The sequence below is a fragment of the Canis lupus genome, chromosome 11 (genome assembly GCF_011100685.1).
Source record: "Canis lupus familiaris isolate Mischka breed German Shepherd chromosome 11, alternate assembly UU_Cfam_GSD_1.0, whole genome shotgun sequence".
NCBI classification, from domain to species: Eukaryota; Metazoa; Chordata; class Mammalia; order Carnivora; family Canidae; genus Canis; species Canis lupus.
In genome coordinates, this window is record NC_049232.1 from 27,584,808 (window position 1) to 27,608,182 (window position 23,375).

At 41.2% G+C, this 23,375-nt stretch overlaps 1 protein-coding gene across 1 annotated transcript in view; it reads right to left on the minus strand.

Annotated features, from left to right (window-relative positions):
* The window catches only part of GLDC (glycine decarboxylase), a 92,314-nt gene that overhangs the window by 22,176 nt on the left and 46,763 nt on the right, over positions 1-23,375 (minus strand). Inside the window, exons 12-17 of the mRNA XM_038552327.1 lie at positions 20,764-20,861; positions 19,937-20,021; positions 19,745-19,786; positions 17,898-18,040; positions 6,787-6,862; positions 616-741 (exon numbers count right to left, since the gene is read on the minus strand). Coding sequence (XP_038408255.1) covers positions 616-741; positions 6,787-6,862; positions 17,898-18,040; positions 19,745-19,786; positions 19,937-20,021; positions 20,764-20,861 — 570 coding nt within the window. The remainder of the gene's footprint in view (positions 1-615; positions 742-6,786; positions 6,863-17,897; positions 18,041-19,744; positions 19,787-19,936; positions 20,022-20,763; positions 20,862-23,375) is intronic.

The window sequence follows — 23,375 nt, forward strand, 5'->3', positions numbered from 1 at the left end:
ACCAGTGGAAGGCAGATACGGTTGCTAGGCAACCTCCTCCTGGAGGTTGTGGGGTTGGGAATGGGGGTTGGTGTTGCAGGAAGGAGGGTGGCATGTGGTCCGAAATTTGGCAGGTGATGGCTGGGACGGTCACATCCATTTGCAAAATACATTTATGTTTTAATTCCCAATACAAAGAGCGATAATAACTGTGACTGCCAGTTTGATTATTAATGGGGGGAAGAAGGGAACAGAACGGCTGGGCAGGAAGGAGGAGGCAGGCAGGCGCTGCAACGGGTAGCCTTACTACCCATGAATAATTCATTTAGTTTCTTACATATGCATTAAGAGGATGGGATTGCAGTTTAAAAGACCTTCTGCCTGTTAGTGAAGGAAGTAGACTATGTTCAGTTTTATTATGGACCAAAAATGTGACTGTTGCTTTTTATTTTTCTAATAGAGATGGTTAGGTTTTCTGATTTATGCCATTTTCCCCAGACCCATTTAGAGGGGAAAGTGCAGTCTTTTCATTAGAATGCAAAGCAAGACAATATTGATCTAAGCTATCCAGTCCCTTCTCCCCACCATCTTTTCCCAACCCAGACCTCGCCCATCTGTTTAGTGGAAGATGGGTACCATGGCCTTGAGGTGAGCTGTGTCGATATTCCCGTATTTATCCACCTCCACAGGCTGAATCTTCATGCCTGCCATGTGGGCACTTGCAGGATTGGTCCCATGTGCTGATTTTGGAATGAGGCAAACCTTAGGAACGGAATGAAAGGAAGGAGAAAAAACTATCACCATGTTATCCATGGCAGAAAAGTCCTACAACATGCTTGGAGCACAGATTAAATAGGCACCGCGTGCTCTATTTAAACTGATTATTAAACCTTAAAATCTGTAACAATTTCATTATTTCTGTATTGTAAAACAACGTCCAAAAGAGGACTCTGCATTTGAAACCACAAATATTACTATTTAAAGACCTGTGTAGTATTAATTAGTACTCTCCTCCCTCATCTCAGCACACCAAAAGCCAGACCCAGGCTTATTCTCACCCTGCCTCAGCTATAATATGTAGAAAGCATCTTATAAGAACATGAGGTTAGGAGGCACTTAGGTGGCTTCGTGGCTGAGCATCTCTGCCTTTGGCTCAGGTCCTGATCCCGGGGTCCTGGGATCAAGTCCCGCATTAGGCTCCCCACAGGGAGCCTGCTTCTCCCTCAGCCTTTGTCTCTGCCTCTGTCTGTCTCTCATGAATAAATGAAAAGAAAATCTTAAAAAAAAAAAAGAACACAAAGTTAGAAATTAAACACTAGGACCCAAGTGCCCACATCACAGCTTCAGTGCTCTGGCTTGGCATTGCCAAGGTCCAGGAGAGATGATGATGGCAGACTTAAGTCCAAGGCCTTTCAGTGCTGATACATCAATTAAGTTTACTGGATGCTTACTCTGTGCAATGAATTGTTAGTTGCCACAAGAATCATAAGGTGAACATGAAAACCAGTCAACCCCTGCCCTGTGTTCAACAGACAATGCTGGCAAATGTATAAACAGGTGCCACAGGAACTCAGAATAAGGGGGTGTCACTTCAGTAGAAGAGGTAAAGGGAAATGTTTCAAGAGCCAGAGCCTAAGCTAGCATTTAAAGATGAGCTGAATTTTTGCAGAAGGTGGATGGTGGGTACAATTTTAGAATTCCCAGATTTAAATCATTTATGTCCTCCTACAAATCACGTGAACACAAGCAAACACACATGCTCTGGTAGATCTGATGATGCTGCACTACAGGAAAATGCATCACAGAGCTTCTACCAACAGAAAGCAACAAGGAGAAAAGCAATGATCACCCTGAAAATAATCCTCCTTCTTCTGAATCCCAGGGCCAGTAGTGCTGCAACCCCTTGGAGAGAAATGGATGGGCACTATAGAAATGGGCTTGTGAAGGGAAACCTTCGCTAACAGCTATTTCCTCCAAAACAGCAAAGTTGTCTACTCAAGGAAACACGTGTGCACACAAAGGCAAGCTGTCACTCTTCTGTTGACGGAAAGCTTGTGCCTCTTTGGAACGGTGACTGATCTCACGCTGGTTATTCAGTGTTGTCCTCAAATCCTTTTTCTACTTTAAATGCTTCCCTGTTGGGCAGCCCCGGTGGCTGCAGCGGTTTAGCGCCGCCTGCAGCCTAGGGTGTGATCCTGGAGTCCCAGGATGGAGTCCCATATCAGGCTCTCTGCATGGTGCCTGCTTCTCCCTCTGTCTGTGTCTCTGTGCCTCTCTCTCTTTCTCTTTCTCTCTCTGTGTCTCTATAAATAAATAAATAATCTTTAAAAAATAAAAAAAAAATAAATGCTTCCCTATTGTATTGAATTTCTTTAATTTCTCAGAACCAAAGTCACTTGTCCTTTCCCATAAAGTATTTTTATTCTCCCACACAACCTTTGGATAAAAGGATCCCTTCTGGGCAGAACACTGATCAAGAAGGAAAAGGCAAATATTAAAAATGAATATATTCAACTATATTCAAATTAAAAATTTTAATGAATATAAAATATTGATTCAAAGCCTAAGAATTTATACCAGGGAAGTTCTGCTGAAGTAAATTCAAGCCAAAATGTCAACCATCCTGGGGTACACCGAATAATGGGCCCCCCAAATGTCCACATCCTAATCCCCAGAGTCTATGGATGTTACGTTATAGCAAAAAGGATTATGTAACTGTGATTAAATTCAGGCTCTTGAAATGAGAAATTAAGGATCTTGAAATCTGGATTATCAGTTAGGTTCTAAATATATCCCCCAGTATTCTTAGCAGAGGGAGGCAGAAGGAGGTTTGACTACAAAGTAAGTAGAAAATTTCATGAATGAAGAAGAGGATAGAATCATAGCAGGAAGGGACCCAAAGCCAACGAATACAGGAAGCCTCCAGAGAGGCAAAGAATCAGATTCTCTCCTGGATCCTCCAGAAGGAGCCAGCCTTGCCAACACCTTGATTTTAGCCAAGGGAAACTAATTTCAGACTCCTGGACTCTGAAACGGAGAAAATAATTTTTGTTTTTTCAAGCCACGAAGTTTGTGAGAATTTGTTACAGCAACCACAGGAAACTAATACATATCCTAATATAAGGCAGCAGAAAGAAAAAATATAAGGTTTTGACCATGACTCATTTATATGTTGCTATTATACACTTCTGGTTTTCTATGTGGAAGTAAGAAACTTTAATAATTTGGGGGGAAATTTTTTAATGTTAATCTTTCCTCACTTTAAAATTGTGGGGTCACAAAGGTCAGGGAAATAATAGGACTCAGATTTGATTCTTTACTTTATACAAAACAATCCTCTTTCATGCATTAATGCCCATTTAGGTAGATGCTCTATTTTTCCAACTCCCCAATGTACCCAGCATAGACTCAACCCACAGCTCATCCTCCAACACTTGCTGGATGAGTAAAGTATTAAGGAGTGCTCCTTTACAAGGGAAATAAATTTTTTACTACTAATAAAATCTAACAACCAAAGGCTACTACTTTGTCTCAGGCAGTTGGGAAGAGAAAAATATTCCCATACACATTTAGCAAGCAGGAGTGGGTTTTGGTGTTTTCTAGAGGTTATTTTCATCTCTGATCAGCAATCTGAGTTACTATTTGACTAGCAAATTGAATTATTAATTATGTAGGGTTGAAGACAGTGCCTGGTAAGTATTTGTTAAATTTGTAAAAAAAATAAAATAAAATAAACAAATAAAAATAAATAAATAAATAGATTTGTATTCTCCCAAATTAATGCAGTAAATCAATCAATGGCTATTTCATTTTAGGAACGTCTGAAATTTAACCTAAGACAAATGTGAAAATAACTGAACAAAGCAGCTTGAAATAAAGAGAAGCATAAGGAATCTGGGAGGTTCTATTGTACATGATTTCCCTACACTCCTTTTCAAAAAAGGGTATATTTTACTGGATCCCATTAGAGTCTATTGTGCAGGAGCAGCTGCCTTCGACTTCTCTGATGTGGAAAAATCCTCCCTGATTATTTGAGCAATAACTCATTTTCTTCTCCAACTGAAAACGTTGGCTTTAATTAAAATCTTTAATCTAGAAAGGATCCCAACATTTCAAAACTTCAGAGTTCTGTATTTCTACAAGCTCACAGCCTGGGTGGCCTTCTCTGCCTCTCACTCTCTCAGCTCTCCCCCAACTGCTGTGTCCTAGCTTCCCTTTGTCCTTCAGAATAGAACAAGGACACTGTGGTGATGGCAGTGTGGACAATGGTCAGTGAAGAAACATCACACACTGGGGGACAGACAGAGAGAAGAGAGGGCTAGAAAACCTAGAAAAGGAAATGGATCAAGAAAAGATCCATGAGTCAGAAGAACTCTGCCCAGGTCCAGTCAAAAGTTCTTTCAAAATCTTTTCTCCTTGACCTTTCTGCTTTGGTCCCCAACTCCTGGACCTTCATAGATACTTCCTGGTGTCCTGCTGGAGAACTAAGAAACAATGAGGGGTGGGAAGCATCAGAGTGGACAGAACCTGGATGTTAACTGGCCCTTTGTTATTAGCTCATTGCTGGCCTTCCAGAAGTACCACAGTGTAGATCTCAGAGGCCACCTCTCTCTAAAACCTCTGGGCAGGTAGGGCATGAGGCAAAGGAGGCAATGTGGAGATGTTCACACAGGATGAACGGATCCCTTCCCAGGATCCCCAGATAACTTGTGGGTACAAGTAGAACAAGGAAGAATTCCAGGAGCTACCTCAGTACAAGGAAGCCAAAGAAGAAAAACGTAAAGGGGACTTTTAATGTCAGTCACCTGGCATCCTTTCCCTGGACAAGAGGACTTTCAATGTTTCCCTTCTGATACTATGACAGTGCTGAGCCTGAAGTCCAGAGAATAATTCTAGTTCTAAACTAACCTTTCCTTAGAAAATTAAGGAATTCAAAACCACTAAAAAACCAAGTTGGTGTGTCCGGGACTACGTGTGTCTGATTTATGACCTGATTTAACTCTGGAAGGGCACACATAGTACATTGTATGTGACCAGTACTGAATAATTATTCAACTAGTGAGTGATCTCTTTTTCAAAATTCTTTAAAAATCAATTCTACTCCTTAACTAGCATAAAGGTCTGGGAAAAATACATGTGTGGAATCAGGATAGACACAGGAGAAGGGGAAGAAAATGTTTTCTTTTTTCCTCCTTTTTTGAAAGCGAAGTGAAACAGCTTTTAGATTCTTCGGTGCAAAATACAGGCAACTAGCCATAAATAATCTTCTAGTTGTTTTTTTTTTTATTTTTAAAGATTTTATTTATTTATTCATGAGAGAAACAGAGAGAGGGGCAAAGACATAGGCAGAGGGATAAACAGTCTCCTCAAAGAGAGCCTGTGATGGGACTCGATCCTGGGACTCCGGGATCACACCCTGGGCCAAAGGCAGGCGCTAAACTGCTGAGCCACCCAGGGATCCCACTTCTAGTTTTAATGAAAACCAGAAATGTATTGAGATTGGGCCACCACCTACTGTATCTCACTTACTGGGGCAGCCAGAATGAGCCTGGCACATTTTTCTCTAACTCTCGTGGGATGACCTGTCACTTTTGTCTTGCTCCCAACCCCTACCCACTGCTTCCTCTAAGAACTCCAGTCCACAGCTCAGTGGAAGTTCTAGTTTAGTGTTAATCATCACCAAAATGAACACTTCAGAACCATACTGTCTTTTACCACACTTTGAAGCCTATATCAGATAACTGCTAGAAACGCTGAGTCTAGTGATTAGTGGAACCCAGGTAAGCCTATTAGCACCTGATGGTCCCTATACGGACACAGATGAGCAGTTTGGACCCTGGAGATAGACTCTCATATCTAAAGCAAAAACTGAAGCAGAACCATGAACTCTGCTCCACTTCCTCTTTTGCTGCTTAGAGATGACAGTCCTCAAAAGGGAATTTAATTATTCAGTAAATATTTTATTAAAATGTATGGGGCACCTGGATGGCTCAGTCAGTTAAGTATCCAATTCTTATTTCAGCTCAGATCATGATCTTGGGGTGGTTGGATCCAGCCCCACATTGGGCTCCATGCTGGCCCTGGAGCCTTGCTTGGGATTGTTTCTCACTCTCTCCCTCTTCCTCTACTTTTTAAAAGTAATATAGATACCCAACATGGGGCTCGAACTCCTGATACTGAGATTAAGAGTCACATGCTCTACCACCTGATCCAGCCAGGTACCCCTTGATAAATATTTTTTGAGTATACAGAAATGAGAACTGTGCCTAGTCACAGTAAGAGTTACAGGACAATTAAAAGTTGGTCTCTGTTCTTTGCCCAGGCCTAAGGCCAGGGCTGAGCCAGGGAAAGGAGACCTGAAATGGTAATATTTCTGTCTTTTCCTTCCTTTGCTCCCAGGAGAGTTAGAGAAAAATCTGCCAGGCTCATTCATGCTGCCCAAGTAAATGAGGTACAGTAGGTGGTGGCCCAATCTCAGTCCATTTCTGGTTTTATTACAGCCAGGAGATTAATCGTGGCTAGTTGCCTGTATTTTACTATGAAGAATCTAAAAACTGGCCAACTTTTAAAGACTCAGTTTGAACAAAAACCTTTAATCTCCAAATGGTCTCCCTTAAGATGGTCCAGTGAAATATCTTGGGGGCAAGGACTGTAATGGCCAGTTCAAAGAAATCTGTTTCTTGATTATCTGTTCCCTAACTGCCTTTAAGAAGGCTTAGAGGGAGTGTACCACAAAACAAAGGGATGCTGAGAGTTAGACCCACTGCCACCTGGTGGTGAGCAACCACACCATGTGTCCATACTCACTGTCCTGTGTCCCTCTCCTTTCCCATCGAGGTAAGCTCGGATAGTGGCCAGCCCAGCATATTCCCCTTGGGCTCCGCTGCAAAGATAAGAAGGAGAAGCATCAGGGCTTTGAGCGTCTTTGCTTTCATTTACTCATTCAGTATTCATTGGGCACACGTTCAACATGTGACAGACACAAAAACACTACCCAACACCATGGAAAGCTCACCTAGGATCTGCACAAGCCTAAAAGGACTCAAACAACCACAGAATGGCACTTTGTGTACTAAAGTTCACTCACTGCTACTCAGAGATGAGCCTTTCAAGCCTCGCTTAGGACTATGCACCTAAGAATTCATTTCTATTGTAGAAAATTGCAAAAGTATACAGAAATAGAAGAAGATAAGGTACTGCCATGTACCTATCACTCAGCTTGAACAATTCTCAGGTCTTTTCCTAACCGTTTCCCTCACTACCCCACAATTGGAACTAGATTATTATTTAAGTAGGCTCCATGCCCAACATTGGGCTTGAACTTACAACCCTGAGATCAAGAGTTGCATGTTCTACAGACTAAGCCAGCCAGGTACCCCAAACGATGTTATTTAGAGGTAAAATTCAAATTCCATATCATTTTATCAATTCAAACTTCAGTGTGTATCTTTTAAATATAAAAATTATTTTTAAAAATATAACTACAAGGGCTCCTGGGTGGGACAGTTGATTGAGTGTCCAACTCTTGGTTTGGGCTTAGGTCTGATCTCAGGGTCGTAAGATCAAGCCCCACATTGGGATCCATGTTCAGTGGGGAGTCTGCTTTAGACTCTTGCACCCTCCCTCTCTCTGTGTTCTCTCTCAAAAAATAAATCTTAAGAAAAAAGAGTAAGTCCAAAAGGAAGAGTCTACAACACTCAAAAGTTAGAGATTACAACAGGGAATGAAGATGAGGTGCTTAAGATCCCCAGAGAAGAGTCTGCTTGGGTTTCTCTCTCCCTCTACCCCTCCCCTCCACATGTAAGTGCACGCTCTTTCTGTCTAAAATAAATAAAATCTTTAAAAAATATATAACTCCAATCATTACACCAAAAACCACAATTTCTCAATACCACCACGTTTTTAGTCAGTGATCAGATTACTCCAAAGGAACTATGCACTTTGAATGTGGCAACATTCCCATTAGTCTCCTGGGTGAGACTTCTCAGGCACAACATGAAGGTGGCTGCTAGAGGCTGGCCATACCCAACTAAGCAGTCCTTGAAGGCACCACTTCTAGAGCACAGTTAATGACAAACAGTCCAGTGAGTGATGCTGAGTCAGTCAATCATAAACTGTTACTTAATGTTCTCAGTAATCTCTGCAGGAAGGAAACGGAAGTGAGTAACAGTTTTTTAAGTCCTATTCAAAACGCATATTTCCACTATTTCGCAAAATTATACCATTCTTTAACTCTGTAGAAGGCCTAATGATTTTGGCATTTCATCCTTTCTAATCACCCTGCAATATTGAGATCATACTCTATAAGCACAAGGCTTATGAATAAACTAGATAAACTTTCATTTCTAAACCAAAAACTACAATTTTGAGCACTGGAATTTGAGGGAACGCTAGGACAAAACCAGCTGGATCTGAAATGTTTGCAAATTATTATGGGGACACGGATGATCTGGTATCAGGAGACAGCAGAATTGAGGGCTTAGGAGAGGGCAGAGAACAGGAAAACATCTGGAGGTGAAGAGCTTAGAGTGTGGTTGGAGAAAGAGAAGGAAAGTGGTGATCTGCAGAGCAATAAAATAGGGTCGATGAGCTAAGTAATAGTAACAAGTATAAACTGCTCTGTTAATTAAGCACTTCCTATTTACCAGGCACTCTGCACAGAGGAAACACAGGGAAACTGTAGGCCTTGTTGTGGTGGCTGCCACCAAGCATATTCATCATCTTATTTAATCCTCCCAATATTCCCATGACGCAGATACCATTGCCCCCATTTTGCACATGAAAAAACTAAGTCTGAGGATGACAGGCCGCCATGGTCACTAATGGCAAGTTCAGACGTCAGCACAAGTTGACCTTTCAAGGAGGCTCATACTTCCCATGCTTCCCCAAGGATTCCAAGCCGTGGTTTTCCTTCACAGAACCCTTGTCTGACTGACAGAATGAAGAGGTTTAGCTACACATAAAAGTAGACCTGTCCTGTAAGACCCGGGGCACCCAGTTCCTCCTTGCTTACACCAAGCGAGCTCTGCCTCTGCTCTCTTCCAGGAGAGAGGCAGACACCAGTCTTCCATTTTCCTGGCTTTAGATAAACAGTGGCAGGGAGGATCCCTGGGTGGTTCAGTGGTTTAATCCCTGCCTTTGGCAAGAAAAAAAAAAAATTCCTAACAAAGAAGTTTCAGTGAATAGCTGAGCATTAAAAATGTAAGCAATTGGGCAGTCGGGTGGCTCAGTGGTTTAGCGCTGCCTTCAGCCTGGGGAGTGATCCTGAAGTCCGAGGATCAAGTTCCACATCAGGCTCCCTACATGGAGCCTGCTTCTCCCTCTGCCTGTGTTTCTGCCTCTCTCTCTCTCTCTTATGAGTAAATAAATAAAAATCTTAGAAAAAGAAGAACAGTGGTAGGTCACATGTTTTTATTCTGGGAGCAGAAAAATGAACACGCTTCAGCAAACCACCCACACTATAGTTACTTAGCCTCTCTGTACCTCTGTGCTCTCATCTCTAAAATAGGGATAATAAATTGTACCCATATGCCGTCGTGGTATTCTGCTCACTATTCTGTTAATACAATCTTATACGTGTATGTACCTTGAAAATGACTGTAGAGCTCACATTTACTTTGTGTGCCTGTCTTATCTCAGAGCGTAAGCTTGAGATCTAGGTCTCAGAATATATAGAACAGTACTCGGCATGGAGTAGCTCTGCAATAAATACAAAGCAAATTTGCTCAAAATTGAGTTCCCATCTTCAGCCCAGGCAGGCAACACTGAAATCCATTCCCCCATAAGAAGGGTCCTCAAAAAATGGCCCTGTATTTTTCTCACAACTTTTGCTCATCTTGTTTCATTGGAAAGCCAGTCAAAGTGTTCAGACCAGGAATGAAAGAGACTGGAACTATGAGCCAGTAATCTAAGAGAAAGGCAATATGCTAAAGACTTGATTACAAATGCTGGATGTGGCAACTCCTAAGTACAAAAAAAGGTATGTTCTAAAGGCCACGGAAGTCTTATTACTGGGGTTCTATTAAAATAAGGGGAATTCGGCTCCGATCATGATCCCAGGGTCCTGGGGTCCTGTGATTGAGCCCCGCATGGGGATCTCTGCTTAGTGGGGAGGCTGCTTCTCCCTCTGCCTGCTACTCTGTCTTTCTCTCTCTTGTCAAATGAATAAATTTTTTAAAGGGTCATTATAAGTGCCACCTGTTGTTGGAAAAATATGAAAAGTAGCTGCTTGACTCCATAACCCAGAGTGAGAGTCTACATGTGGAAAATTCCCACATGTGGAACAGCCCCAAGGATAGTGGTTTTCTGACATCTATTTAAATTGAAGTTGTTGGTGGGCTGGATCTGCAGACCTGGCCACAGAAAGAAGGATACCAGTGGGTGGGGAGCCTTAGACCCACAGAAGCGCCAAGTGAGTATAAGTTTGAAGTGTCTTAGAAAAAGAAGGTCCTCCAGTCATGGCGTTTATTCAGGCTGATGAAAGAACTGCTATATATTATACTGCTTAACACATAACAAGTGAAATCTAGCAGACTACTTCCTCCAAAACCCAGACTCATTCTATAGACTAGAAGAAGCTAGAACAAGTGCAATGTCCCAAAAGGCAAAAATAAGATACAGTTGATGCGATTCAACAGTTTTGGAATGATTTTACCGAGATTCTATTATCAGTGTAGCATCCTAAGTGCAATTTCAGGCAGGTACTCACTGTGAATTTATCAAAAAGGGGAATGGGGAAAGAGGGAATTTTAAGATGACATGACAGAGTCAGGGTGATAGTTCAGCTCTTTGCAAGACTAAACAAGAGTTTAAGGACACAATAAACGTCAAACATTATCATTTTACCTTTACTAAGAACCCTGGTCAAAAAGGTTAGAATTTATAAGTACTACAACTTAGTTCTATCTAGAAGGGTTACATTTTTAGATCTTTGGAAAAAAATTTTTTTTTTACTTTAAGATTTTATTTATTTACTCATGAGACACACACACACAGAGAGAGAGAGAGAGAGAGAGAGAGGCATAGACACAGGCAGACGGAGAAGCAGGCTCCCTACAGGGAGCCCGATGTGGGACTCGATCCCAGGTCTTCAGGATCACACCCTGAGCCAAAGGCACTGAGCAACTCAGTCGTCCCGACACTATTTTAAAAATACCACCATCAAGTGCTCAGGAAGTGACCAAAGTAATCCAAGTGAAACATTAGCTAAGAAATTGACATGGTAAAACTGATCCTTAAAAAAAAAAAAAAAAAAAACTGATCCTAGTAAGATGCAAAACAGCTACTGGGTCAAAATGACCCACTTTAGTCCATGGCAACATCATAAGACACTCCCAGAAAAAGTAACTTAGAAAACAAAAAATGGTACTGATTCCTATCTTATGAATGGAATAAACAGGGTGAATGACAGTTTTCCAATACACATACCTAGGAAGCAGTGGGATTTTCATCAATATAATTCTGTTGCTTACCTTGAGTACCCAAACACTACTTGGATCTCCATTCCAATGAGCTTATAATAAAAACCTTTCAACATATCATTCTGGAATGTTCTTACTATTCTGCATCTAATGTGACATAAACTGAATTCTATATTTAACCTTTTAATTCTGGTTAAAAAATATCTGAATAGATCCAGCTGTTCTAACCATTCTGATAGCTGAATAGTATCTTAAAGTAGCCGTTCTCAAATTCCAAGTTCCCAAACAAAGCATTGGCGTCACCTGGGAACCTGATAGAAATGCAAGTTCTCAAGTACTGAATCAGAAAATCCTGCATGTGTCATCAAGTGTTAAGAATGGCTGCTCCAAGTCTTACAAACTGCAAAAATCAAAATACACTTTAGAGAGTTAAGGAAATTGGGGAAGGTGAGGTCCTCCACCTCACTGCATTCTATGTCGCCAAAGATGGTTCTCTTCATCCTTCAACCTTCTTTTTCTTCTTCCTGGTGTTCTGAATGCTTCTTTAGGAAATCAGTTTTTAAACAGAGAGGGTCTCTGCTATTTGGCCTCCCAGAGTTCTCTGAGGGGAGGGTTGTGAAGCTGCACCAAGTTCAGTAGGAAAGCATTATCAGAGATTATTAATAATATGAGTCGTTATAGAGCTAAACAGTAACATCAATCATGAGCTCAAGAAAGGGGGTGTGGGACGTGGCAACTATCAGGCGTTTGATTCTCCTTATGGTGAACTGTAAACTGCCTGATGGGCAAATGATGGTAGTGACTTAGTCTTCAAAGGGCACTTTCAAAGCTCAGTCCACTAGGAGATATTAGTCCTCTAACTAAACCTTCCTCTTTTGGTGTTTCTTCCGGGCAACATACTCTCCAACCCAATGATGCACATCAGAGTCACCTAAGGAGGTTATTAAAAACCCTGATTCCTGAACTTCCCCCACATGAAAGGAAATTCTGATGCAACTAGTTTGTGGGGTAAGGAGAGTATCAATATTCTTCAAAGGCTCCCAATCCTCCCCCCCCCCCCCAACTAATTCCAATAAGCAGCCAGGACTCTGAATACCGGCAACCCGAGTGGTTTTCACCATATGGTAGCAAAACCAGCATATTAACATCATCCAGAAATTTGTTAGAAATGCAAGTTCTCAGGCCCCAACCCAGACTTACTGAATCAGAAACTGGCAGTGAAGCTTAGCAATTTAACCAGCCACCCAGGTGATTCTCATGCACGATGAAGTTTGAGATCCATAGATTGCACCATGTTTGTTTAAGAACCTTCCAAGAGGAGATTCTGGGAAAGCAACTGACAGCTCAATCTACTTTCAAGATGATAGTTTGCTGTTTTTAAAGACAAAAACAACTTCCTTACTCTTACATGCCAAGGAGCCAATAATAATTCTGGCTTGTCTTTCACTTTGGATATCCGTGGAAGGTGTTAATTACTGTTTCTGTCTGCCTTAAACATTACATCATAATTCTAAACGAGCAATTCCTGGAGTGTATTTGTGAGCTGCTGAATGATTTTAAGAGTGTCATAGTGTTATGGAGAAATAAGTCAAAACAAGTCATGCTGGGCATAGTTATTTTCTTCACTAAACTGGAAATGCTCCCCAGGTTTGTAGATGGAGGAAATAAATAGGAGAAATGGGGACAAGTTGCTTAATATTGTTGTTTCAAGTCTTTTAAGCACCTTTAGAATCTAACACTCCTAGGAAATAGACCATGTAAAAGTTTAGCCGCATGAGTGAAAAATTTCATGCCACAATTTATCATACTAAATCCCTTATCAACTGTAATTATTGGTCATTCCTCAACTTAACCTCAATCAGATCAATAACATTGCATTTGCTTTCTTGCTGTATGGGAGAGAAACCCGTATCAAGACTAAGGAAGAAGCCGTGTAGAGGTCTCAATATCCTGGGTGCTAATCTTTCCTCTGAGCTGCTGAATTCCCTTTCAGGAAAAAAAAAAAAAACAAATCCACTGAAGAGAAAGGTCCTATGGCAGTCTATATCTAGGCAGGAACTATTAGAGAAAGAACAAGAGCCTTCCATGAGCATAATGTAGAACTGTACTGGATTAGAAGACAGTATGAAGGGCCCATAAATCCAAACAGGATGGAGCAGTCAGGGCCATGTGCAGAAACACTCAAGTTAATGCCTGACAACTGTAGCTCTCCTACATAGTCATCTCAGAACCAGAGAGCTGTGTTCCGAGTCTACATGGTGTTAAATATTATTCTATTCTGCAGAGCTGGGTTTGTTGCCCTTTGTTGCAAGACTTTCTCAATCGAGTTCTATGTTGCTGCTAAGACTGAGGCAGTAGTGGTTTGCCTCCAGCCCCAGGGCAAGTGTCAAAGCCAGCCTCATCATGCCATTGGCTGATGGAGAAATCCTCCGAGATCAGGAGACACGGGGGAGAAATGAACCTGCAAGCATCTTACACTGTGTTTACTTGTGTCATAATATGCATGTTCCCACAATAAAAATAACTTATTTTTACATTATATATTAACATGTATCATGGTTAAAAAGATTTTAATAATCTAAAAAAGCAAAAGTACTTGGGAGGAGAAAAATAAAAATAGGAAAAAAAACATAAGGACAAAAGTACTAATCTAAGGTAACTAAATGTTCTTCTTTTCATATACCTATTCCCACGTGTACCTCTGCATTGATATATCAAAGTCAGAATGGCCATTCCTCAAAAAATTAAAGTTACCATACATCCAACAATGTCGCATCTGAGTATATACCCAAAAGTATTAAAACCAGGAACTCAGGTATTTATATACCAATGTTAACAGCAACATTATCCACAACAGCCAAGAGGCGGAAAAACCCAAATGTCCATCAATGAGCAAGGAGATAAACAAAACGTGGCCCACGCATACTGCGGAATATTATTCAGCCATAAAAAGGGAATGTTGACACATGCTACAACATGGATAAAGTCATTATGCTAAGGGGAATAAACCAGATACAAAAGGACACATATAATTCCACCAAAATAACATACCTAGAGTAGTCAAGTTAATAGCCACAGAAAATAATATCACAATTGTCAGGCACTGGGTTAAGAGAAAAATGAGGAGTTATTGTTTAATCGATACAGAGCTTTGATTTGGGAAGGCAGAAAGTTATGGAGATGAATGGTATTGATGGCTATAAAACAATGTCAATGTACTTCATGCTATTGAACTCTTAAAAATGGTTAAAATGACAAATTTTCATGTTCTGTGTATTTTACCACGATAAAAAATTTAGAGTTGCAAAATATTTTTAATGCTACTTACTAAAATTTTGCCTTTATCTTTTAAATATCATATGATAACAAAAATGGAAAAGAAATATTTAGATGCAAAACTTTCTGGTGACTAGACTCTAGAACTCTATAGACATACTGACCGACTCCAATTAAATAGAAATGAAAACACCAGGAAATGGTCCCTGAATGGTAATTGTATAATTTCAGGGCAGCCCGGGTGGCTCAGCGGTTTAGCGCTGGCTTCAGCCCAGGGCCGGATGCTGGAGACCCGGGATCGAGTCCCACATCAGGCTCCCTGCGTGGAGCCTGTGTCTCTGCCTCTCTCTCTGTGTGTGTCTCTCATGAATAAATAAATAAAATCTTAAAAAAAAAAAAAAGGTATAATTTCAGTGGCTGACATAATACAGTAAATTCTCCCTTTGTACAAAATTTTCAAGAAAACTTGTACTTCTTTTTACAATGATTATTAAGCCTACATCAGCACCTTGGATTGGAGTGGTCACTATCCAGCAATAAATCAGATGAATTAAACAATAAATAACCCTGTGGTAGACTAATAATAACTTAGAATATACATTATGAAACCTGGATATATCATTCACTTGAAGAGAGAAGGTTAGCACAAATAAACGAAGAGGATTAGAACAAGATAAAAATAAACTCCCTTACATATAGAATATATGGTGCATCCCTTCCTCTTTTCCCCAAACCTTAATCTCTGGAAGCATGGTCTATTTTCTCAACAAAAGAGAGGGCATTTCCTCATCTCCCATAGCAGTTCCTACTAAGAACATGAAATATCCTTCATCTGAGCCTCAACTTCCGGCACAGCTCCTATCACTTTCAAATTGGCTCTTGGAAATGAGTGTTCTAGCTGGGAATCTGTAAAAGTGGAGAAGGTATCGCTGACAGAAACGACATCCTGATAAAGATCTCCTTCCCTCCTATAAGACTGCGATGGGGTACTGAATCTCACTGCCAGTCATATGAGTGAGTTCAGCAGGACAGAGAAAGAGTGTTAGGTATATTAAGAAAAACAACAAAAAAACTTTGAAGACAGTGGTTCCTAACCTTGCCTCCCAATTGGGATCACCTGAGGAGCTTTAAAGAACTAGTCATGCCTGTGTCGACTCCCTCACACCCCTGTCTTTCCCTATCAAGATTATGATTCAATCTGGGATTGTGATCAGGACAACAGAATCTTTATGAATTCACAACATGAGTCCAATTTCCAGCCAAGATTGGAAACCATTGCGTCCTCATTCTTAGATCAGTCTTTCAGGACCCTGGTTGGGCCCTCAAATTGAGCTGCGAAAGTTAAGACAGTCCTAACAATTACTCTCCCATATGACACAGAAGATGTAATCCTATGCCATCACTAGAGGGCGAAGTTTCTTCATTTTCAACATTTAATTAAGGTATTATTGCCCCAGATTAATAATTCACTCAGGTTCCTCTTTTCTTAAAAGGGGGGGTGGGGTGCTGGATGATATTTTAATGAAGGTATGAAGCCTGACTTTCATGAACGTCATTCCTTCCTTATTTGCCATATGCTCCCTTCCTATAGGGTTTGTATTTTGTAGGCTACAGTTTTTACAAAGTGCGTGGCTTTGCTGTATAGTTTATGTTGCCAAACAGGAGGTAGGACTTGATTGTATCTAAGATCTGGTTACTTTCTGTTTCAGGGAGTGAGAAGATAAATGTCTGTTTTAAAATTATTTGATTTTTGGAGTACCTGGGTGGCTCAGTCAGGTAAGCCTCCAACTCTTGGTTGTAACTCAGGTCATGATCTCACAAGCCCCACATTGGGCTCCTCACTTGGTAAGGAGTCTGCTGGAAGATTCTCTCTGTTGCTCCCCACCCCTCAAATAAAGCTTTTAAAAAATCATTTGATTAAAAAAATAATAAAAATAAATGAATAAAAAATTATTTGATTTTTGTATCTTAAAATCTGGATTTCTAAAACAAGCTCCTGGGTAATGTCAACGCTGAGGCTGCTGGTAGAAAATTACACGTTGAGTAGTAAGAAAGTGAAGAAGAAATGCAACTCTTCTTCTGAATATACTTAAAATGTGAACTCATGCTGATAAAAGTGTTTGTCTATCCATCGATCTATTCCCATGAAGACATATCACAAAAACCCAATGGATTCGAAATTGGCTGTGTACCATTTTGCTTTTAAAAATAAAGTTTCTTGGGGCACCTGGGTGGCTCAGTCAGCTAATATCTGCCTTCGGCTCAGGTTATGATCCCAGGGTCCTAGAATAAAGCCTCGCATTGGGCTCCCTGCTCAGCAGGAAGCCTGCTCCTCCTACTCCTGCTCCCCTTGCTTGTATTCTCTCTCTCTCCCACTGTTGAATAAATAAATAAAATATTTTTAAGAAATAAATGAAGTTTCTTAGTCCTAATCCCTGGAAATTATGATCAGTAGGCCTCAAATGGGACAGACGTTTGTACCTTTAACAAGAATCCAGGAAATGTTGCTAGAGCCCTCTGCTTAAAAATAAATAAAAACCACTATTTGTAGAAGTTCTTACTTTACAGAAGCCAGAGGAAAGGCAGGGAACTTTCAAAGTTAGTGACAGAACAAACCAGTACATAGTTCTCCAGCCCCTACAGGACTGAAACATTGTTGCTTGTTAGGAGTTAACATTTGTGCTGGATTCTGATTCTTGTTCTATGTCAGTGATGGATATAGTAAGTTTCCAAAGATGGCCCACAATAAATCACATCTCTGGACAGTCACAACCATGTGTTGTGCCCTCCTGCATTCAAACTGGTCTGGCCCTGTCACTTGCTTTAATTGATAGAATGCTCTGAAGTGATGCTGTGAAACTTCAGAGGCTGAGCCTTAAGAGGTCTGCAGCTTCCACATTCTTCCACCATGGAACACTCCACTTTGAACCTAGACATCATTCAGGAAGGAATAAAGCTCCAGCAAGCACATGGAGAGGTCTACATGAACAAGAAACAAGGCTCAGGTCAACATCCTCAACTGAGCTCCCAGCCAACAGCCCATCATTAACTTGCCAGCTATGTGGATGTGGCTACTTTGGACCTACCAGCCATGCACCCCAGGGAAGTTGAACTGTCTACTCGACTATCACAATGATACAAAATTGTTTCAAGCCTCAATGTTTTGGGGTGGGTATTACACCATAAGAGATAGCTAAAGTGACAAGAGAAGAAATCTCGTACCTGTTAGGCTGGAAAGAGATTCGGTCATAGCCCGTGAGTTCACACAAGTCTTTCTCAAGCTCTCGGAAAAGTTGCTGATAGCCTTGAGCTTGGTCCAGAGGCACAAATGGGTGGATGTTTGCAAATTCTTTCCATGTGATAGGCTGAAGAACAACAGGGGAGAAAACACATGCATATGTACAATTGTAACAGTAATAACAGTACTAACTTTAATAATGATGATGATGACAAAGTGCTTACTATGTGCCAGGCACTGTTTTAAGCACTTTAAATACATTAATTCATTAAATCTCACCACAATTTTACCAAGTGCTATTACTACCTTCATTTTATAAGTGGGTCACAAAGGCCTAGAAAAGGAACTTAGACAAAAATGCAAACTTTTTCTATTTTTTCAGGAACAAAAAGTCCCCAGATAGATTTGTATCCATGAAACCCAATGAGTTGTTTCAGGTAGTTTACTTGAACTCATATACAGCACACATATTATTTTCTCTTCAAGGAACAGAATAAGACACAAACAAAAGCAAATGGGGAAAACTCTTCTGATCACAATATAAAATGATCTCCTCTGCCTGATATGATTTGTCATATCAGAGTAATCCTGTGGAAAAAAGGAAAGGGACACCTGGGTGGCTCAGTGGTTAAGCAACTGCCTTCGGCTAAGGGAGTGATCCTGCAGTCCCAGGATCCAGTCCCACATCGGGCTCCCTGCATGGAGCCTGCTTCTCCCTCTGCCTATGTCTCTGCCTCTCTCATAAATAAATAAATAAAATCTTTTAAAAAAGGCAAAAGACAGTTTTGCTAAAATGGATCCTAGCCTAGTAGAGCTACTTAGCAACCACAAGAGCAGGTTACATAAATCTGCTGTTGACAAAAGAAATAAATGAAAACCTCCAATCTCTACCCATCTGGTACTATGAGTGGATTTCTCGAAAGAAGTCTTAAGGTTCTAAATTCTACTGAGCTTAACAACTGCAGGTTGCTAAAAGCTTTTTACATCCAGGTTTAAAAGGGGGAGTAGGAGGGACACCTGGGTGGTGGCTCAGTGGTTGAGCATCTGCCTTTGGCTCCGGTTGTGATCCCAAGGTCCAAGGATTGAGTCCAGCATCAGGTTCCCTGCAGGGAGCCTGCTTCTCCCTCTGCCTGTGTCTCTGCCTCTCTTCTCTCTCTCTCTCTCTCTTTCTCTGTCTCTCATGAATAAACAGATACAGTCTTAAAAGGAGGGGGGATAGGAGTGGCACCTGGCTGGCTCAGTCACTAGACATGTGACTCTTGGTCTCAGGCTTGTAGTTCAAGCCCCACAATGGGTGTAGAGAGTACTTAAAGATAAAATCTATAAATAAACAAATAAGCAGGGCAACAGGAAAGCATAAATGTTATATATTTAATTTTTTAATTTTTAAATTTAAATTCAATTAACATAAGTGTATTATTAGTTTCAGATAATTTTACTTATAAATTTAAACGATCAAGTTGCAACAAAATTGGGGTTTCTCATAAGATTGAACAGCAAGGTAAAGATGGGATGCATGGGTGGCTCAGTTGGTAAGCATCTGCCTTTGGCTCAGATCATGATCCCAGGGTCCTGGGACGGAGCCCTTCACTGGGCAACTTGCTCAGGGGGGAGCCTTCTTCTTCTCCCTCTGCCCCTCCCTGCCCCACTATACTCTCTCTCTTTCTCTCATGCAAATAAATAAAATCTTTTTAAAAAAAGAATAGTAAGGCAAAGAATTATTCAGGTAGTTTTTAAATCACAGTCCTAGTAGCTTTCTCTAGTTATCTACTTATGTACAAGCTAGAACACTGCTCCTCATAAGTTCCCTCTTAAGAAGTGTCTTACTTACTGTGAGTTCAGATGAGCTGTTGAGCTTCATGGTACAGGACCCCTTTAAGGACATCCAAAATGTATCATGTTAGTTATTTCCTCTTGACCCTCTATCCCCCCACACAGCCACCCCTTCATCCGTCTTTTGCAACCCAAGGTATGGGACCAGGGATGGGATTCGAAGTAGGAATAAAGTAGGAATAACAATTACCAGTGGAATCATGCTGTGAACAAGGGAAATGTCTTTGTTTTCCAATTTCTTCATATATCGGACAATGTTTGTTTCTGAGTGATAGCTGTAAACACAAAACACGTGATTTGGGGCATTATAATGAGGTAAGAGTCCACATACATTCTCCTGATGAAAGCTAAGACACACAGATCTACCTTCAAAATACAGATCAAATTGAGCCAGGGGCAACATGCCAATAAAGCATCAGAAAGAAGGACATGGAACCCTCACCCCCACCCCGCCCAATCTCAGGTGATACACTAGGACAAAAAGTTTCTGTGGGCAGAAGAGGAAGAAGAGAGGGAAGAGGATGTTGAGTTCCTGGATATGAACTTCAATCTGGCAACCAGGCATCCATACTCCCCTCTTCCTTACGAGTGGGCTTAGGGGTTACACTGCCAATGGAGCAGAGCCATACCAGGGGGTGGCTTTGCCAAAATCAGGAATGGAATCCTTATGGTAATGGTTTTATTAGTGAGCCACAGCTGAGCCACAATAACCAAAACCACATCATAGTTGGATCCAGAAGCCACACTCTTGGGGTGCCTGGATGGCTCAGTTGGTTGAGTCCCCCACTCTTGGTTTTGGCTCAGGTGATGAATCTCATGGGTCATGAGATCAAGCCCCATGTCAGGCTCCGAGCTCAGTGGGAAGTCTTCTTAAGATTCTCTCGCTTTGCCCCTCCCCCAACTTACACTCTCTCACTCGCTCTCTCTAAAATAAATAAATATTTAAAATAACTTTTTTTAAAAAAAGCAGCCACTCTATATCCTACTCCCAAGCCACAGCACACAAGCCACACAAACCTGTTGAACACTTGATGTGTGAGGAATGAGCTAGTTCTCTTGAAAGCAGTTCCTGGAATACCTCTCTGCTCCTCACCCATGCTTTCAGCAACCAGCTCCTATTTGGAGAGACCACAGACTAAATGGCAAGAAGCATGCCTGCAAGCACATGTGGAGATCCAGGCTTCTAGTTGGCACGTATCCCAACAAAGCACTAGAGATCTACTACCACCGCCCAACCCCCTAGCATTTGGCCTGGTGACAGGTATCAGGTATCAGGAGTCAGGTATCAGGTATCAGGTATCAGGTAACAGGTATCAGGAGTCACGAATTGTGGCAATTTTTCATAGCAACATTTTTAAATTCTATTAACCTTTGCCAGAGGAAAAATGAATTTTTATTGTATTCCACCCCCAAAAGACTTATCCAGAATGTTCCTTGAATAATGAAGTTCCAGTAAGTTATTTTAAAGAGCTATCAAAAAGTCATGATGGGGCACCAGGGTGGCTCAGGCAGTTAAGCATTCAAATCTTGACTTCCACTCAGGTCACAATCTCAAGGTCTTGGGATTGAGCCCTACTTCCAGCACTGTGCTCAGCAGGGTGGCTGAGATTCTCTTTCTCTCTCTCCTTCTGCCCCAACCCTCTGCATTGCGCAGACTCACACGCTCTCCCCTCCCCCATCAATTAAATAAATCTTTTAAAAAATAGTTATGATGGGGCTCTGGGTGGCTCTTGATTAAGAGTCTTCCTTCAGCTCAGGTCATGATCCTGGAGTCCCAGAATGGAGCTCGCCCATGGAGCCCCACCTTAGGCTCCCTGCTGAGTCTGCTTCTCCTTCTGTCCCTCCCCCTGCTTCTTCTCTCACTCACTCTCTTAAATAAAGAAAAATCTTTTTTTTTTAAAGTAATGATGACAACATTCAAGTGGGGACTCTCACTTGACACTGCTTTTATCTTCGAGAACAATTCTAATAAAACACATGTGCCAAGAGCATTCAGTGGGCAAAAGGACAATCTCTTCAACAGTCAATGCTGAGAAAACTGGATATCCACATGCAAAGGAGTGAGTTGGACCCTCACCTTAAACCATATACAAAAACTAACTCAAAGTAAAGACCTACATTTAAAAGCCAAAACTATAATACTCTTAAGAAGAAAACACAGGCACAAATCTGCATGATCTTGGATTCTCAAATATGATACCAAAAGCATAAGAAACAAAAGAAAAAGTGAATAAAGAGGACTTCAATTAAATTTAAAAACTTTTATATATCAAAGGAGACAACCCACAAGGGCAACCCAGGTGGCTCAGTAGTTTAGCACCGCCTTCAGCCCAGGGCCTGATCCTGGAGACCAGGGATCAAGTCCCACATCAGGCTCCTTACATGGAGCCTGCTTCTGCCTCTGCCTGTGTCTCTGCCTCTCTTCTCTCTCTCTCTGTGCCTCTCATGAAGAAATAAACAAAATCTTAAAAGAAAAGAAAAGAAAACAACCCACATAGCAGGAGAAAATGTGTGCATATCATATCTAAGAAGGGTTTTAATATCCAGAATATATAAATACAATGGCTTGGTTTCATTCTGCTCCAGGCTGATAGTACACCTACCAAGAGCCCTCGGTGGGTGCTCTATAAATTTCCCTTAAATGCATGGAACCTGTGATTAAATTTAATAGAGAGTTCTAAGGGGAAGATGGCTTATTCAGTCCTATTTATTAATTAAGGCTTAATACAGTGTGATATCTCATTGATGATTTACAACTGTTATCTAGTACTCAAGTCCTCTCTTAAAGAGTACATTGACAACCAGGATGCCACCACTCAGTGCTCTGGAACCACTGGTATAATAAACATTTCCTTCCACTGATCCATTCAACCATATTCATTGAGTGCTTCCTGTGCACCGGGCCCTGACTGTTGTGATTAACATCTTGCCCCTGGTTACGTATGTAATGACTGCTCCATCTTTCCATCTTCGTCCCAGGGAACTGTAGTGTTTCTCCTTATGTGGCCCTGATGTTTTTCATTGGTTTTAGAAACCAACTCAGTCACATTGAACTGCCTACCCCTAGTTCACATTGTAATCTTTCTCCTTAAGCTTTTATTGTTTATTTGCCAGTGTCTCACCTCTGACCCCATCCTCCCTGTTCCTCAACTATGCCATCTTTATTGGAGAACTCCTACCCATCGTTGTTCAGAACTCAGCTTAGGACAATTTCTCCAAGTCTTGGTGAGAAGTCCTTCCTCTGTGCTCACAGAGCATCTTTGGATATCATCTATCATAACATATCACTTGGATTTGAATCTTGTGAGTGTCTGAGTCCCCATTAGACTATAAACTCTATTGGGCAGGAATCATGTCTAATTCAGCACCATCCTCAGGGCTTAGTATAGTAGCTGCCATGTACGCAATAAATATTCAATAAATGCCACAAACTCAATAAAGGTGTTCAATAAATGTTACATGAACAAGTATTTTCCCAGAACAGACATAACCAAGACGGCAGGACCATAATTCTCTGTATCATGGACAGTTTCAATTGAATACCATTAACAATGCTCCCACATAGCCTGGCTGCAAGGTCCTAGCTAGGGCCCACAATAGTGACTATAGCTATCAGGGATGGTCAGGGG